The 18,054-nt window shown below is 38.6% G+C and overlaps 1 protein-coding gene across 3 annotated transcripts in view; it reads left to right on the forward strand.

The window, feature by feature from the left end:
* Positions 1-18,054, forward strand: part of LOC124862289 (voltage-dependent T-type calcium channel subunit alpha-1H-like) — a 221,452-nt gene that overhangs the window by 181,867 nt on the left and 21,531 nt on the right. For 2 of the 3 annotated variants that reach the window (XM_047356113.1, XM_047356111.1), the window contains exons 20-28: positions 1,532-1,635; positions 3,256-3,379; positions 6,497-6,565; positions 6,671-6,855; positions 8,121-8,247; positions 8,439-8,564; positions 8,831-8,920; positions 11,052-11,265; positions 16,583-16,734. In XM_047356113.1, the coding sequence (XP_047212069.1) occupies positions 1,532-1,635; positions 3,256-3,379; positions 6,497-6,565; positions 6,671-6,855; positions 8,121-8,247; positions 8,439-8,564; positions 8,831-8,920; positions 11,052-11,265; positions 16,583-16,734 (1,191 nt within the window). The remainder of the gene's footprint in view (positions 1-1,531; positions 1,636-3,255; positions 3,380-6,496; positions 6,566-6,670; positions 6,856-8,120; positions 8,248-8,438; positions 8,565-8,830; positions 8,921-11,051; positions 11,266-16,582; positions 16,735-18,054) is intronic. The other variant, XM_047356112.1, reaches the window with a different exon arrangement.

Raw genomic sequence — 18,054 nt, forward strand, 5'->3', positions numbered from 1 at the left:
ACTTTATCCAGGTGACAGTGGGCTTGTTGAAGCAGGTGTATGATGACATTTTCAAAACAAAGTCTTACAAGAATTTTGCACAACGATAGATGAACATTTGGTGCTAACAAGAAGAGTTTTCCAAAACAGTCAAACCTGGGTTGTTTGATCACTCAACCTTAGGGTTCAGATGGCACACTTGAGGGTACAGGTGTGAATCTTCCTCTTCTGACCTGCTGTTAGTAATGATGTACTAATATTCAATCTCTTGTCAGGGGTAACCAAGTCAGGTGGAAGTAAAGGACCACCCAAATGCAGACATTTTAATTTAAAAAAATGCTTCCTTAAAGTATCAGAAATGCTATCTAGGATCTAGAGATTACCAGAAAACATTATCAACTGTTTCACTTTAACCATGACAATTATTTCAGGACAATGTCTTGAACCCAGCCATTCTCCTGTATTCTTAATGATATTACTCGCATTGACTCAGTAAAACACAATATGCACATTCAAGGTTGGACACAATCAATTACCAATATTTAAAGTAATGACTGTAATGAATTAGTTAAACGATTCCTACGTTTCTCAATTTGTAAAATAAGAAGTAAGACTGAAACTAATTTTGACAAGCACTCAGAAAAGACACTTGAAGCATAAAAACTCTGGGGTCATATAGTCCTCATCTTTTTCAGGTTCAGGAATTTGCTTTGACTGGACAAGTGAAGTGAACAACAAAGTATTCGAAAGTTTACATTTGAGAAAGGCACAAATTCACCACAGTTTTTAAGCAGAATATAATACAAGATGACATATTCTTTGTATTTTAGGTTTCAGAAACTACAAGACAAATGTACTCAACAAAATAAATGTTTGAAATCATCTGTGCTGATTTATGGTAACTTCAGGCAAAACATGACTAGATAGAAGTTTACAATTGCCAAGACACATTATGGCTTTGATTGTTTCTTTATTGTTTCAGGTTCTTTGTAATTCAATTTATATTGACAAAGCGATTAATTCAATTCAATTCAAATTCAAAAATACTTTATTAATCCCAAAGGGAAATTAAATGTTGTTGTAGCTCATTATGAGGGTTTCCTCAAAGAGCTGTTGTAGATGCTGATGGCTGTGGGCAGGAAGGATCTCCTGTAGTGCTCCGTCTTACAGCAGATCTGAAGAAGCCTCTGACTGAAGACACTCTGTTGTTGTAGGACAGTCTCATGAAGAGGATGCTCAGGGAGTCACTCAATACACAAAAATCCAGATTAATCATAAAAGCCTTTGTTAGGCTTTAAAATCATTGTGCTGCTAAAGTGACTTGTTTGATAAGCAACTCGTCTGCTGTTTTCTGAATTAGATAAAATTTTCACAGTAGGTAATAAACAGGATGAAAGTGTTAGTCGTAGTAAAGATTTTACAACTTGCCATCATGATGCAAACAGCAGTTTAATAGAGATTGTGGCTGTTTATAGCTTGCAATAGTGAATAACAAAGAATATGGTTGTGGCTGCTGACAATTACGTTGATGTGTGTCATCTCATTGCTGCAGAGTCCTTTCTGCTACTGGATCAGGAGGGAGCTCCATAACATGAAACCTCGCTGGTGTAAGGAACATGAAAGCTGGACGCTGTATTTGTTCGCCCCAGACAGCCCGTAAGACCTACTCTTCTATATATGAAATCATCATTAATAATGAAAATATAATAAAAAATAAACGCATTTTAGCAGACATTTTACACAGCCACTAAACTAAGAAATATTGCATTCATGAATAGCGCAGTTAGCATAGCATTACTAAAACAGCTGTTTCTGTGTTTATTTCCTAGAAAATTAGATCTACATCTTCCAGAAATGACAGAAGCTAAAGTTGAAAATAATAAACACACATCAAGTTTGCTGTACTCCTTTCTGTCTGAGGTAGCATTTAGTACAGTGCCTTCAGTGATTAGAGAAAATATCAGATGATTAATTTTCTGGCCAACTAATTGCTTCTCAAGGCCGATCAAGGTGAAAACCGTTTAATTTACTAGCCAATTTCTCTGTGAAGTTTGTGTTATACAAATTTGTGGAATTATATCTGTCCAAATTGTCACAAAAGGGGACATATAATGCTTTTAAATCCTTCCTTTTCACACTTTATCATTAAGTTGTGGTGTATAGCTGTGTAGCTCCACAGGCGCCTCTTTTACCCCAGTTCTCAGGTACGTCTGAGAGCAACTCGTTTTGGTGCGGCCTCTTTTAACGCTGTTAAAGGCTCTTCACACCCGCCCCACTCGAGGTCAACGAACGCTGCACTTTAACCCGTTCGGCTATTATGTAGTTTGATAACAATTAAATAACACTGCTGAAACAAGACAAAAACGACAAAAACAACGCAAAACTGTTTATGTATTAATACCATTGACAGTTATGTCCTCAAGGAGCTCAAAGCAGCACACAGCAATAACATAAGCAGAAGGCATGATGATACTGTTACAAACACAATGGAAAGGACGTTATATCAACACAGTAAATTCATGTCTAAAATAAAGTTAGTTGTCATTTTAGCATTATTTGCAGCTTACGGCTCTACTCTCTCCGACGCTTCCATAGACAGAGGGAAGTCTTTCAGCAAATCCTTCTTAAAACTGGTGGAGGTTGCTGAAGGCACTTGTCCTTGAAATGGGGGAAATAAGAAATTCCCCAGTGATGTGCGTAGAGTTTCATGAAAAGTAATATTGAACCAGGTACTTCAAAGAGGTTCTGATGCTGGGGACGGTGTAATGAATTGTGTGTGTTGATACATCCAACAACCATACCAAACTTATCCTCTTGTAGCTACGGCATACTTTAACTTGGACTATAATATCACAGTGAAAAATGGATATGGCAGATACATGAAATTTATCAGCCAGAAGTCCATGACCTTATTGAGTTGTTCTGCAACAAATACTGTGACAAAACAGTTGGAAAAATGTAACAGATGATAGAGTAAACTGAACTGACTGACAAATATGACCCAAACAGAATATAAAGATATCTCTGCAACACCTAGAGACTAAAGTCAACTTTTCTGCACTCATACAGACTCCAAGTACTGAACAAAATGTATTTAAAGGCTAAAAAAGTGGATTTTGCATGATATGTCCCCTTTTACTTTTTCATTCCACCTTTTCCTCAACTTCTAATCTTTATGTTCCATTTAGGTGGGGTTTTATATTTTCCTTCTTACAAATGTTTGGTTCATAGCCCAGACCAACAGTAGGTATTTTATATATGACTGTGTCTGTTTAGAGTACGTGTGTGGTGCCAAGCGGTGATCACTCACAAATTGTTCGACCACGTGGTTCTGGTTTTCATCTTCCTCAACTGCATCACTATCGCTTTGGAGAGGCCTGATATACAGCCTCACAGCTCGGTGAGTCACAAACAAACAGAGCTTACACAATCATTTTTGTCCACACACAGTCCGTATTTCTTTTTTAGACAGTGCATTTCATACATTTCTATATATATATATATATATATATATACAGGGGTTGGACAATTAAACTGAAACACCTGGTTTTAGACCACAATAATTTATTAGTATGGTGTAGGGCCTCCTTTTGTGGCCAATACGGCGTCAATTCGTCTTGGGAATGACATATACAAGTCCTGCACAGTGGTCAGAGGGATTTTAAGCCATTCTTCTTGCAGGATAGTGGCCAGGTCACTACGTGATCCTGGTGGAGGAAAACATTTCCTGACTCGCTCCTCCGAAACACCCCAAAGTGGCTCAATAATATTTAGATCTGGTGACTGTGCAGGCCATGGGAGATGTTCAACTTCACTTTCATGTTCATCAAACCAATCTTTCACCAGTCTTGCTGTGTGTATTGGTGCATTGTCATCCTGATACACGGCACCGCCTTCAGGATACAATGTTTGAACCATTGGATGCACATGGTCCTCAAGAATGGTTCGGTAGTCCTTGGCAGTGACCCGCCCATCTAGCACAAGTATTGGGCCAAGGGAATGCCATGATATGGCAGCCCAAACCATCACTGATCCACTCCCATGCTTCACTCTGGGCATGCAAAAGTCTGAGTGGTACGCTTCTTTGGGGCTTCTCCACACCGTAACTCTCCCGGATGTGGGGAAAACAGTAAAGGTGGACTCATCAGAGAACAATACATATTTCACGTTGTCCACAGCGTAAGATTTGCGCTCCTTGCACCATTGAAACCGACGTTTGGCATTGGCATGAGTGACCAAAGGTTTGGCTATAGCAGCCCGGCCGTGTATATTGACCCTGTGGAGCTCCCAACGGACAGTTCTGGTGGAAACAGGAGAGTTGAGCACCGAACATGCCTTTCAGACAGCTTCCTCTTGCGTCCACAGTTAATCCTGTTGGATGTGGTTCGTCCTTCTTGGTGGTATGCTGACATTACCCTGGATACCGTGCAATGTCGTTTGCATTTCAATATTTTGAGCAAAACTGTGCTCTTACCCTGCTAATTGAACCTTCACACTCTGCTCTTACTGGTGCAATGTGCAATCAATGAAGACTGGCTACCAGGCTGGTCCAATTTAGCCATGAAAGCTCCCACACTAAAATGACAGGTGTTTCAGTTTCATTGTCCAACCCCTGTATGTATGTATGTATGTATGTACAGATAAATGCTGAGGGTTGCGTCAGGAAGGGCATTCAGCATAAAACGTTTGCCACATCTACCATGTGAGTCAAGAAAGTGATCTCCATGCATCAATCTCCGTTGATGCTGGTGACAAACATGGTACTGGTGGACATTAGGCTGCTGTTGGTTAGCAAAAAAGAAAAGGAGGAAGATGGCTCCATAGGCAGATAGAGAAGAGGGCAGGCAAGAGTCAAGGACTGAGAGTAGGGATTTGAATGTTGGGACTATGATAGGAAAAGCTGAAGAGTTGGCTGACATGAGGCAGAGGAGGAAGGTGGACGTTCAAGAGACCAGGTGGAAAGGTAGCAAGGCTAGCAACTTAGGAGTAGATTGAAAGCTGTTCTACCATGGTGTGGATGGGAAGAGAAATGGTGTAGGAGTTATCTTGAAGGAGATGTTTGCCAAGAATGTTCTGGAGGTGAAAAAGGTGTCAGATTAGTTGATGAGTCTACATTTAGAAAATTAAAGGTGTAATGTTATATGTTGTTAGTGGCTATGCCCCACAGGCAGGATATGAGTTGTGGGAGAAGTAGAAATTCTGGAGTGAGTCAGATGAAGTGATGCAAAATATGTCCAAAGGTGAGAGAGTGGTGATTGGTGCAGATCTCAATGGACATGTCGGAGCAGGAAACAGAGGTGATGAGGAAGTGATGGGCAGGTTTGGTATTCAGAACAGGAATGCAGAAGGACAGGTAGTGGTAGACTTTGCAAAGAGGATGAAATGGCTGTAGTCAATACTTTCTTTCAGAAAAGGTAGGAACACAGGGTGACTTACAAGAACGGAGGTAGGAGCACACAGGTGGATTACATCTTCTGTAGACAATGCATTCTGAAGAAACTCAGTGACTGCAAGATAGTGTTGGGAAATAGTGTTGTCAGAGAGCATAAGATGGTGGTGTGTAGAATGACTCTTATGATGAGGAAGATGAAGAGAACAAAGGAAGAGCAGAGGACATAGTGGTGGAAACTGAAAAAGGAAGAAAGCTGTGTGGCTTTCAGGTAAGAGTTTAGACAGGTTATGAGTGACCAGGAGGTGCTTCCAGCAGTGTGGTTTCATGCCATAAAGTACTACAGATACAGTATTTGCTTTGAGATTGTTGATACAGAAGTACAGAGAAGGTCAGAGTGAGCTGCATTATGTTTTTGTAGATCTAGAGAAGCACATGACAGGGTGCCGAGAGATAAACTATGGTATTGCATGACAAGGTCTGGAATAGCAGAGAGTTAAGTCAAAGTAGTGCAGGACATGTATGAGAGCTGTGAGTCAGTGGTGAGGTGTGCTGTAGGTTTGACAGATGAGTTTAAGGTGGAAATGGAACTGCAACGAGGATTGGCTCTGACACCCTTCTTGTTTGCTGTGGTGATGGACGGGTTGACAGATTAAGTTAGACAGGAATCTCCATTGACTGAGTACACTGGATGTGAGTACATCGGTAGAATGATGCTGAGGCTGGAAATGCCAGGCGGGAGGCCTAGAGAAAGACCAAAGACGAGATTTATGGACGAAGTGCAAGGACACAGGAAGGTAATGGGTGTGAGAAAATAATATGCAGAAGATAGGGCTAGATGGAGACAGTTGACTCACTCTGACAACCCCTGAAAGGGAAAAGCCAAAAAACCAATTTTTTTTAAATCCTTGAATTAAGGTGACATCATAGTTCATACCTTCTAAAACAGTGAAAGTGACTGTCTTTCCAAAATAGTCTTTTCACAGTGTAAGCCTTTTACTTATACAGCTGATGGATGTAAATAGAACACCTGCTGCATTTAGAGCAGGATATGTTATTACCATAAACGTCTTGTTTAGGTAATTTGGTCCACTTACATGGGTTAAATCTTTTTTTTCTCCCATTTAGGAGCGAGTGTTTTTAGGTGTGTCCAACTATATTTTCACTGTAATCTTCCTAGCAGAGATGGCAATTAAGGTAAACATCAGAGGCTTTATTTTTATGTCGGTGAAGTAAAAAAGAAATAGACAGAGGCTGAAATTTTGTGGTAGTAATTGTCTATTCCTTTAATTGTTTTCTCAGGTTGTAGCTCTTGGTTTCTGCTTTGGGAATCAGAGCTATCTTAAGTCCAGTTGGAACATTTTGGATGGAATCTTGGTGTTTGTGTCTCTGGTGGACATCCTGGTCTCTCTGGCCTATACTGGTACCAACAGGATACTGGGGATTCTCAGAGTCCTTCGTCTTCTACGTACCCTTCGCCCTCTGAGGTACATAGTGTATCTATTTGTGCCTAAGGTGTAAAATACTTTCAACATGCTGTCAAAATGTAAAGTTTCTGAGGAATAAAAAAATGCATAAGTAATTTCATAACTTTGTTTTATATTTAAAGTCACAATGATCCTGTACAGTTAGACTAAAAATCAATAAAATCTGTTTGGAGAAAATATATAAAAAAACTTTAAATATAAAAAGATTAAAGTAAGCTGCAATACACTGGATGTATTACTGTGTACCCTGATGAATCAATACTCAGCCGAAGCTCTGTTTAATATCAATTTCAGCATTTCAGTCTTGAGTTCATAACTTCACTTAATATTAAATAACATTCAACTGTCCTAGAAGGATTTTCCAGATAATTGCTCATTTACATTCTTTAGTCACAGCCTGCAGAGAAGGAGCCTGTCAGTAGAAGGGTATAAAGAAAATATAGAGCATTTAATATGCACCATGGTACAGGAACAACAGGTACAATAGTGGCATTGGAAAAACAAGACTTCCTGAAAACCAAGACAAAAACTGTTCAGTGTGGCTGCCAAGGGGTCAAAAACACTCTCCTGTATCCTCTATAGGTTTGTAGTCAGGTAGTAGACAGATTTCAAGACAGTAGCCTTTTGTTCTAAAGAAAATATCCAGACCTAGCTATAATCTCCCAAAAACCTTTAGGAGAATGGGTTTTGGTTTGACAAAACTAAAATTTGATTCTGAGCCACAATTCCCAATGTATGTTTGGCTCACAAACACAACACTTTGTATCTCAAACATGGTGGTCTCAGCATTATGCTTTGGGCTTACTCTTTCTTCTGGTGTCTCATGCACATCAGTGTTTGCTAGAAAACCGGTGGTAGGCAGGAATCTATTTTCAGCATCAAAGTGAGTCCAAGCTAGTCTAGCCAGAATCCAGAGCAAAATCTGACAAAACAACTATGTGCTCACCTAAAGAGGGTTATGCACAAGGTATGTTTCACAATCTGACAGATTTGGATAACTTATACAGTATAGAGTGTAAATTTTACCAAGTCAAGATGTGGAATGCTGATAGACGTCTACCAGATAAGAATGTCTGCTGAAACTGAATCAGAAAATTCAACAAAGTTTTTTGTCTTAGGGGGGGCACACAATCAGGTTATTGCTTCTGGTTTTATTTTTTCAGGTGCACGCCCATTTCCTGTTTCCATCATTTTAATATTCATTTCTGTGAACTGCCGCTACTCTTTAAATTGTCCATTACTGAGTGCATGACTGTGTGTTCCAGGGTGATCAGCCGTGCCCCAGGACTGAAGCTGGTTGTGGAGACTCTCATCACCTCTCTTAGACCTATTGGGAACATTGTGTTGATCTGCTGCGCCTTCTTCATTGTGTTTGGAATCTTGGGGGTCCAGGTAATCACTGTTTCACTATGCAGTCGCACAAGCTTACAATACATCATATGCACAAGTTGCATCCCTGCTCTCTCCTGAGCTATTTCACCCAAAATTGCTTAGATGTCAATGCTGAGCACTGCATAGGTGAACATACCTTCAGGGAGTTGAAAAGTATCCTTTTTATTGTTTTCTTTTGCCTGTTTTTTTAGCTGTTCAAAGGAAAGTTTTACCACTGTGAAGGTCTGGACACAAGAAATGTCACAAACAAGTCAGACTGTCTACAGGCCAACTACAAGTGGATACGAAGGAAGTACAATTTTGACAACTTGATTCAGGTGTGGATGAATCAAATAAGTCTGAGATAACATGAAGCATGTACAATGTAAAAAGCTAGCACCTTTCTTCTATTCATGTCAGCATGCCAGAGATTAATATTCTTTTTCCTATGATACCATGCAGCTTTTTCTTTTTTTTTTTGATATAATGTGCATTTCCCAGTTAAATAAAGCCCAAATCTTGCTTGATTTATGATTGCACTATCAACGGACGTTTAATGCATGCAGAGAAAATCTTCTAAAGTACAACTGTTTTTGGTTTCCAGGCTTTGATGTCGTTGTTTGTCCTGTCATGTAAGGATGGCTGGGTCAACATCATGTATGATGGACTAGACGCTGTAGGGGTGGATCAGCAGGTATATACATTTTATCTGCAGGAGTATAATAAATTTTTTAATTCTCACAGAATTAGCATATTTCATCCGACCAATAAAATAAAAGTGTTTTTAATACAAAAAACGTCAACCTTCAAATAATCATGTACAGTTATGCACTCAATACTTGGTCGGGAATCCTTTTGCAGAAATGACTGCTTCAATGCGGCGTGGCATGGAGGCAATCAGCCTGTGGCACTGCTGAGGTCTTATGGAGGCCCAGGATGCTTCGATAGCGGCATTTAGCTCATCCAGAGTGTTGGGTCTTGAGTCTCTCAACGTTCTCTTCACAATATCCCACAGATTCTCTATGGGGTTCAGGTCAGGAGAGTTGGCAGGCCAATTGAGCACAGTGATACCATGGTCAGTAAACCATTTACCAGTGGTTTTGGCACTGTGAGCAGGTGCCAGGTCGTGCTGAAAAATGAAATCATGATCTCCATAAAGCTTTTCAGCAGATGGAAGCATGAAGTGCTCCAAAATCTCCTGATAGCTAGCTGCATTGACCCTGCCCTTGATAAAACACAGGGGACCAACACCAGCAGCTGACACGGCACCCCAGACCGTCACTGACTGTGGGTACTTGACACTGGACTTCTGGCATTTTGGCATTTCCTTCTCCCCAGTCTTCCTCCAGACTCTGGCACCTTGATTTCCGAATGACATGCAGAATTTGCTTTCATCCGAAAAAAGTACTTTGGACCACTGAGCAACAGTCCAGTGCTGCTTCTCTGTAGCCCAGGTCAGGCGCTTCTGCCGCTGTTTCTGGTTCAAAAGTGGCTTGACCTGGGGAATGCGGCACCTGTAGCCCATTTCCTGCACACGCCTGTGCACGGTGGCTCTGGATGTTTCTACTCCAGACTCAGTCCACTGCTTCCGCAGGTCCCCCAAGGTCTGGAATCGGCCCTTCCTTCTCCACAATCTTCCTCAGGGTCCGGTCACCTCTTCTCGTTGTGCAGCGTTTTCTGCCACACTTTTTCCTTCCCACAGACTTCCCACTCAGGTGCCTTGATACAGCACTCTGGGAACAGCCTATTCGTTCAGAAATTTCTTTCTGTGTCTTACCCTCTTGCTTGAGGGTGTCAATAGTGGCCTTCTGGACAGCAGTCAGGTCGGCAGTCTTACCCATGATTGGGGTTTTGAGTGATGAACCAGGCTGGGAGTTTTAAAGGCCTCAGGAATCTTTTGCAGGTGTTTAGAGTTAACTCGTTGATTCAGATGATTAGGTTCATAGCTCGTTTAGAGACCCTTTTAATGATATGCTAATTTTGTGAGATAGGAATTTTGGGTTTTCATGAGCTGTATGCCAAAATCATCCGTATTAAGACAATAAAAGACCTGAAATATTTCAGTTAGTGTGCAATGAATCTAAAATATATGAATGTTAAATTTTCATCATGACATTATGGAAAATAATGAACTTTATCACAATATGCTAATATTTTGAGAAGGACCTGTATTATCAGATAATTAATCATACTAGAAAATAATAAATGAAAAAAGAATTTAAAATAGTAAATGTAATATCAATATTACGATTAACAAGTGGTTCAACATACTGCAGTTTGCTATCTACAGTTATCTGCAATTATGTGTTTCAATAATGCTTTTGTCAGTTTAAATGTACCTTTTGAAAATAACAATCTTCATGCATGTATTAAAAGTACTTTTCATTAAGCTAACATCTTTGTATTAAAATATATATTGTATTGGTCTGATGTAATATTCCAATTTTAATTAACTATAAGTGGAAAATCATCCTAATTAAAGGCTTGGAAACATCTGTCTGTGTGTAGTTTGACAATATACACTGTATACGCCTGTTTATTTTTTAAGGCAGCATATCAAATTTGCTCACATCAAAAAATAAAAATAAAATATTTGTAGTATCATCAAATTTTTGTAACTCGCATAGACTAACAACTACATAATTAACTGTAATTATATTTTATTTATCAAAATATTTGATGTATTATATGTTGTTACACATTTCTTGTATGAAAGACTGAAGTAGTGAGGCTTAAATATATTTGTCATCTGTACTTCTTGTGTCTTGATTCTAAAATACAAACAAACTTTGAAGGTAAAACCATATATTCCTCTCTCTCTCCAGCCTGTGAGGAACCACAACCCCTGGATGTTGCTCTACTTCATTTCCTTTCTGCTCATCGTCAGTTTCTTCGTCCTCAACATGTTTGTTGGCGTGGTGGTGGAAAACTTTCACAAGTGCCGGCAGGATCAGGAGGAGGAGGAGGCCCGTTTACGGGAGGAGAAGAGGCTCAAAATGATAGATAAAAAGCGCAGGAGTAAGGAGAATGGAGGGGCTGGTCGGTAGTCTATTTTTCTGAGCACTGCCTGCTTTCAGAGCTTGAAGGAAAAAAAAAGAAAACAATAAAAATAGGGTTATGATTAGTTAATTACAGATGGAATGTGGAGAGTTTATAAGACTGGCTAGCTCACACAAAATGTGATTAATCACTGTTAAAGGGTGTGGGCTATGCCAATCTGATGCATGTCACTGCATGACTGCAGCCCAACCCTGACCCATCCTAACCCTGCATGGAAAACGTAAGACAGAACCAAACTAATCACCAAACCACAACATTTTAAATTCCAAACTTTCACTCAAATTCCACCTAAATTGTTAATCTAGATGTACATGATAAACTTAAGCGACACATGTACGAGTTGGATTAAAAAACAAAATCTGTTTAGTGTAATATAAATAGCAACATTTGCATGCTTAGTAAGTTACTTGGTACATCCTTGAAAATTTTTCTCCATTAAAAATTTTCCTCTGTGAATTGTCTATTTCCCTTCAATCCCTTCCAATGCATGTGTAAGACTCTGAGATGCCTCTCGACTCTGGTAGAAAATAAATATTTTCTCCAAACATGCTTTGACTGGCAGACTCAGAAACATAGCAGACGTTTGGCTGCTATACCTGTTAATCAGTCAGGTTAATATCTTGGGTAACAGAGCTGTTAGTAAATTTTAGTTCCACCTTTAAAGGAATAGAAGTGAATTAAAATATCTGTGCATATCTGTACCAAATTGCTATAACAACTGAGCTGTTTGCATGTAGAAATACTTTAAATCAAGATGAACATAAGAGACAAACATTTGATTTAATTTTCATGGCCTCGCAAAACTATTCATAATTTTTCATGATACAACCAAAGATATGCACATTTTCCAAAGGGAAAGAAATATAGATACATTAAAAAACCAAAAAAAAATTAAATAAAAGAAAGAAAGTGTGCCTTGCATTTGTATTCAGCCCCCTGAGTCAATAATTTGTTAGGATTGGCCTGTATTTAGCTCCATTTAAAGTCAGGTTTAATGGTTTATGGTTTCTAATTGATGGTTATTTTTTCGTACCCTGGGAGTGTCCAGTATATGCATGGCTTCACAAATCAGAACTGGAACTCTTACTATGATCATATTTATGTCCAAACCTACATCTGTGTTTGATAAATTAGGGCTATAGAGGGACAAGAAAGAAACTACATGAAAATAGGAGATCTTTTGGTTTTCTTTTTGCAGTATTTCCATAAAGGCCATTTTGAGAACTGCAGGGTTAATAGTTGCAATAACCCCTTATTTACTAATGAGGTGAGTTCTGAAGACATTTGGTTGCAGAAACATTCATGTATGTGAAAATTTGTAAAAGTAATTGGATGCAAATGCAAACTAGTTTTCAGATTTTCATTTGAAAAATAAATTTGAAAGCCACCTATCCTTTCCTGCCATTTCACAATAATTCCCTACATGTGTAGGTCTCTGAAATAAAATCCCAATGAAATACATTGAAATTTCTGGTTGTAACATGACATAATGTGGAAAACCTTAGCCATGTGACTACTTTTGTAAGGCACTTGATCTACTCTTAAATTCGAAAGTAGATTAAGGTGTGAGTGGAAGACAAGTCTTACCTTTATTCATTATTACATCTCAGTGGTCCAGCATGTTCTGTAGAAATGTAAGCTCAGCTATTTCAGAAAATATTCTTACTATGGGATTCAGCTAATCCAAACTAATCTATTTCAAAGAACAACGTAGTTTTGAGCCACTGAGATTTTATTTTACAGTGATGCTATTGGAGACGAGAGTGGCTTCAGTGTTTGTTCAACATCACAAATGTTTTTCTTAAGCTTACAGGGTAATTAGGAAACATGATCAGTGAATCAATAGGAATATAGTATTTTAAATGACTATTGTTGACCATGAGGTTATTAGATGCTGAATCAACAGAGTTTCTCACTAACATGTGATGCTTTTGTAATTCTGTTTGTGAAAAGCGTGCTGTTGAACATGAACTGGGTAGCCTTCTACATCAGGCATTTTATCACATATGAGCATGCAGTAGTTAGACAGGGCATGATGCCCACTCAAAATCATCACCATGGACATGTGAGTACAGCCTATTAAAACCTAGCTGGAGAGTTTATTTTTTCTTAGTGTACACAAGGTCACAATTTAGAGGCATTGTTAAGGTTCCTTTCAAGTTAATCAAAATGGCTATCTGTAGACATAGCTTTAGTAGAGTACATTGCAGAGATCTCCTTGCTGTTGCTGTGTCTTTGTTGAAAGTGCAATAATACGCTTGCATTAAGTTCAGCATTTATGGAAGCCGATTAATCTCACTTTGAAAAATTTAACCTTTATTTCAAGTGCATGTATTCAGTGGGGAAACAAATCTCACCATAAGAAAGAGCCGCTTTCCACGAAATCACTGGTGCCACACTTATTAAACCTCTGCTGTCAATACTTTTTATAACCCTTTTTTGCTAATTGGACACCACTTAGTAGCACCTCTGCTTTAACATTTCACTAAGCTTAAGAATACAAACAGAGATCTCTGATAATTCCTCGTCACACTATCTCTCTCGAGATTGTCCAGAGTCCTGGGTCCTCTCCTATGCTCTAGGTTCCTCAGCTAACCCCATATGTCTTCTATAAGAGACATTAGGCATGGGAACTGAGATGGCCAGAGACGAAGATTAGTTTTGCGTCTGGTAAACCATTTTAGGGTTTATGTGGCCATATGTTTTAATCATTATCTTGCTAATATACTCAATAACAATTTATTTTCAATTCTCTGAGTCTGAAAGAAGCCCAGATAATTTTTATTTTTATAGAAAATGCCATGGGGTTTGTAAGAGTTCATAAGGCCATGCACTCTGTTAAAGTGTCTGTGGCTTGTGGAATAGAAACCAGTCCATGACATACAGGTCCTTCTCAAAATATTAGCATATTGTGATAAAGTTCATTATTTTCCATAATATCATGATGAAAATGTAACATTCATATATTTTAGATTCATTGCACACTAACTGAAATATTTCAGGTCTTTTATTGTCTTAATACGGATGATTTTGGCATACAGCTCATGAAAACCCAAAATTCCTATCTCACAAAAGTAGCATATTTCATCCGACCAATAAAAGAAAAGTGTTTTTAATACAAAAAACGTCAACCTTCAAATAATCATGTACAGTTATGCACTCAATACTTGGTCGGGAATCCTTTTGCAGAAATGACTGCTTCAATGCGGCGTGGCATGGAGGCAATCAGCCTGTGGCACTGCTGAGGTCTTATGGAGGCCCAGGATGCTTCAATAGCGGCCTTTAGCTCATCCAGAGTGTTGGGTCTTGAGTCTCTCAACGTTCTCTTCACAATATCCCACAGATTCTCTATGGGGTTCAGGTCAGGAGAGTTGGCAGGCCAGTTGAGCACAGTGATACCATGGTCAGTAAACCATTTACCAGTGGTTTTGGCACTGTGAGCAGGTGCCAGGTCGTGCTGAAAAATGAAATCTTCATCTCCATAAAGCTTTTCAGCAGATGGAAGCATGAAGTGCTCCAAAATCTCCTGATAGCTAGCTGCATTGACCCTGCCCTTGATAAAACACAGTGGACCAACACCAGCAGCTGACACGGCACCCCAGACCATCCCTGACTGTGGGTACTTGACACTGGACTTCTGGCATTTTGGCATTTCCTTCTCCCCAGTCTTCCTCCAGACTCTGGCACCTTGATTTCCGAATGACATGCAGAATTTGCTTTCATCCGAAAAAAGTACTTTGGACCACTGAGCAACAGTCCAGTGCTGCTTCTCTGTAGCCCAGGTCAGGCGCTTCTGCCGCTGTTTCTGGTTCAAAAGTGGCTTGATCTGGGGAATGCGGCACCTGTAGCCCATTTCCTGCACACGCCTGTGCACGGTGGCTCTGGATGTTTCTACTCCAGACTCAGTCCACTGCTTCCGCAGGTCCCCCAAGGTCTGGAATTGGCCCTTCTCCACAATCTTCCTCAGGGTCCGGTCACCTCTTCTCGTTGTGCAGCGTTTTCTGCCACACTTTTTCCTTCCCACAGACTTCCCACTGAGGTGCCTTGATACAGCACTCTGGGAACAGCCTATTCGTTCAGAAATGTCTTTCTGTGTCTTACCCTCTTGCTTGAGGGTGTCAATAGTGGCCTTCTGGACAGCAGTCAGGTCGGCAGTCTTACCCATGATTGGGGTTTTGAGTGATGAACCAGGCTGGGAGTTTTAAAGGCCTCAGGAATCTTTTGCAGGTGTTTAGAGTTAACTCGTTGATTCAGATGATTAGGTTCATAGCTCGTTTAGAGACCCTTTTAATGATATGCTAATTTTGTGACATAGGAATTTTGGGTTTTCACGAGCTGTATGCCAAAATCATCCGTATTAAGACAATAAAAGACCTGAAATATTTCAGTTAGTGTGCAATGAATCTAAAATATATGAATGTTAAATTTTCATCATGACATTATGGAAAATAATGAACTTTATCACAATATGCTAATATTTTGAGAAGGACCTGTACATACTCATCCACTCTTAAAATAAGGCATGAGGCACTTTTGTATATTTTTACACCAGGCAGAACCGACAGAAGTAAGTTATGAATAAAAAAAAATATTCAGTTTTGTTTATTTGATAGTTGTTAAGAGTGGCAATAATTGTGATACCTGGAATTTTGTGACAAATGACATATTTTCCCCTCAGAATGACTTGTACTTAAATCAAGGTCGTATTTTTTCTTAATTTTAAGATGATAAATTATGCTGTCTCAGCAAAAGATGAAATTTATTAAACATGTTTTTCTGTTTATGACACATTTATTATTAGTATAAGTCTGAAACATGTTGATGAAAAGAAAAACTCTTCAAAATAGCAGGTATTTAAAAACCTTTAACCTATATTCATAATTTAGCTGATTAGTATGAAAATATGCATAGCCTGTGAGTTTTTGCTATCTTTATTTTAAAACTATGTTCTGTGCAATTAACAAAGGAAACAAGTTACTAAATAAATAAACGATGAGCACATCTGTTACTCTCATGTCCTTTCATATTAGAAACTAGACACACCCAGTAATGTGCACAGGAATTGGGAGCATATTCTTTATAACTATAGTATGACTGCAAAAAACATTTGGATTTGATGTTAGACACAAATACATCTTGGTCGACCAACGATACAAAAATAAACTTTTACAGCTTAAATAAAGAGTAGTCGTTGCCTCACTGTGCACACTTCTGGACAAGTAATGTTATAGAGAACTGTTATATTTGCCTGTCTCTCACTTTCTCTGTCCTGTTTGTGTGTTTGTTTGTGTTTCAGAGGCCAAGCAGAGACCGTACTACGCTGACTACTCTCCTTTGCGGCTGACCATCCATACTCTGTGCACAAGCCACTACCTGGATCTCTTCATCACTTTCATCATTTGCATCAATGTCTTCACAATGAGCATTGAGCACTACAATCAGCCACAGGTACTGTATGCACCTGCACCTGCATCTCCCTCAACCCCCAACAAAAAAAGAAATTCAAATTGCCTGTTTTTGTATGGTCAAACAGAGAATAAACGTTTCATGAATCCCAAACTTTTTAATAAATATCTGTTCAGTGTAGAATAACCCAGGAGAAGTGAAAGGTGTTATTTTACCTAGAACTACAAAATAATCCAATGTAGTACAAATAACAGAAAAAAAGTGAAATTGCTCCATGCTTTAGCACCAAATTGCGTATTGCTAGTGTTAGTCGCAGTGTATGGCAATATGTTCTTACAGGGTTTACACACTGTTAATTTCTTCTCTGTCACTACAATGATTAATTGACCAGACCATAACTCCATGTCTTCGCCTCAGCAAAAAATATAGTCATATTTCAGTATCAGAAGATACTCTTGCCATCTTGTCTCACCCTTGTTATATACATTAAGGGTGTGTCAGTAATAGCATAACATTTAATAGTTAGTTTTTTTAGACAATGGATTGGAAAAACTGGACTTTAGGTTTAAATTGAAGGCAATGCAGATGCCTCTTTTGAGCTGGCTTGTTGAAATATATTGACATGCAAGAAGAGTTTTGATTAAAATTTAGTTCGTTGTTATATTTTCTTTTTTAAAATTCAAATTATTGACAAGAGTAAATCTTTTGTGGATCAGTTTTGCTCTCGCTAAATAGTCTCACCCATCTCACAGGTAAATCCTACCTCTGGTAGATTTAGGTGTCTCAATATCTTTTAATTTTATTGACACATTTCTTCTGATTTGAAATATATAATCTGTGAAGGGAATGTCAAAACTGTAGAGTTCATCATTAAACATATATTGTCAAAATACCAGTGGAAACATGCAAAAAGCTGGTTATGTTTTATAAGGGTTTATCTGCTGTAATGCCAATACAGTTAGTTTTAAAAACTAAAATTAAAAAAATAAATAGAATTTAAAAAAAAATTATACTCCTCTTACATTGTTTTTTATTATCTTATTACCCATCAGGAAGAAAATTAATGGTTGAATAAATATTATTTTAATCTTTATCTGTCTGGGGTATGACTTATTTTGAGCTTATTTGCATCTTAAAAGCTAGTATCTACTTGCATTTACAATGTAATTATTTTCTAAGGTGTGTCAGTTTTATAAAAGAATAAACTTTAACAGCTTAACATTTTCTTTATACTCATTTGTGTTAACACAAACATGTTGAAGTTGGCAAGTTGAGAACTTACCAATTTATAATGAAAAACATATATGATAGAGTCAAACACTGCTACGCATTCTGTGTGAGATGTTCTTCTACATTTGTGTC

This window comes from Girardinichthys multiradiatus, chromosome X (genome assembly GCF_021462225.1).
Source record: "Girardinichthys multiradiatus isolate DD_20200921_A chromosome X, DD_fGirMul_XY1, whole genome shotgun sequence".
Taxonomy (NCBI): domain Eukaryota; kingdom Metazoa; phylum Chordata; class Actinopteri; order Cyprinodontiformes; family Goodeidae; genus Girardinichthys; species Girardinichthys multiradiatus.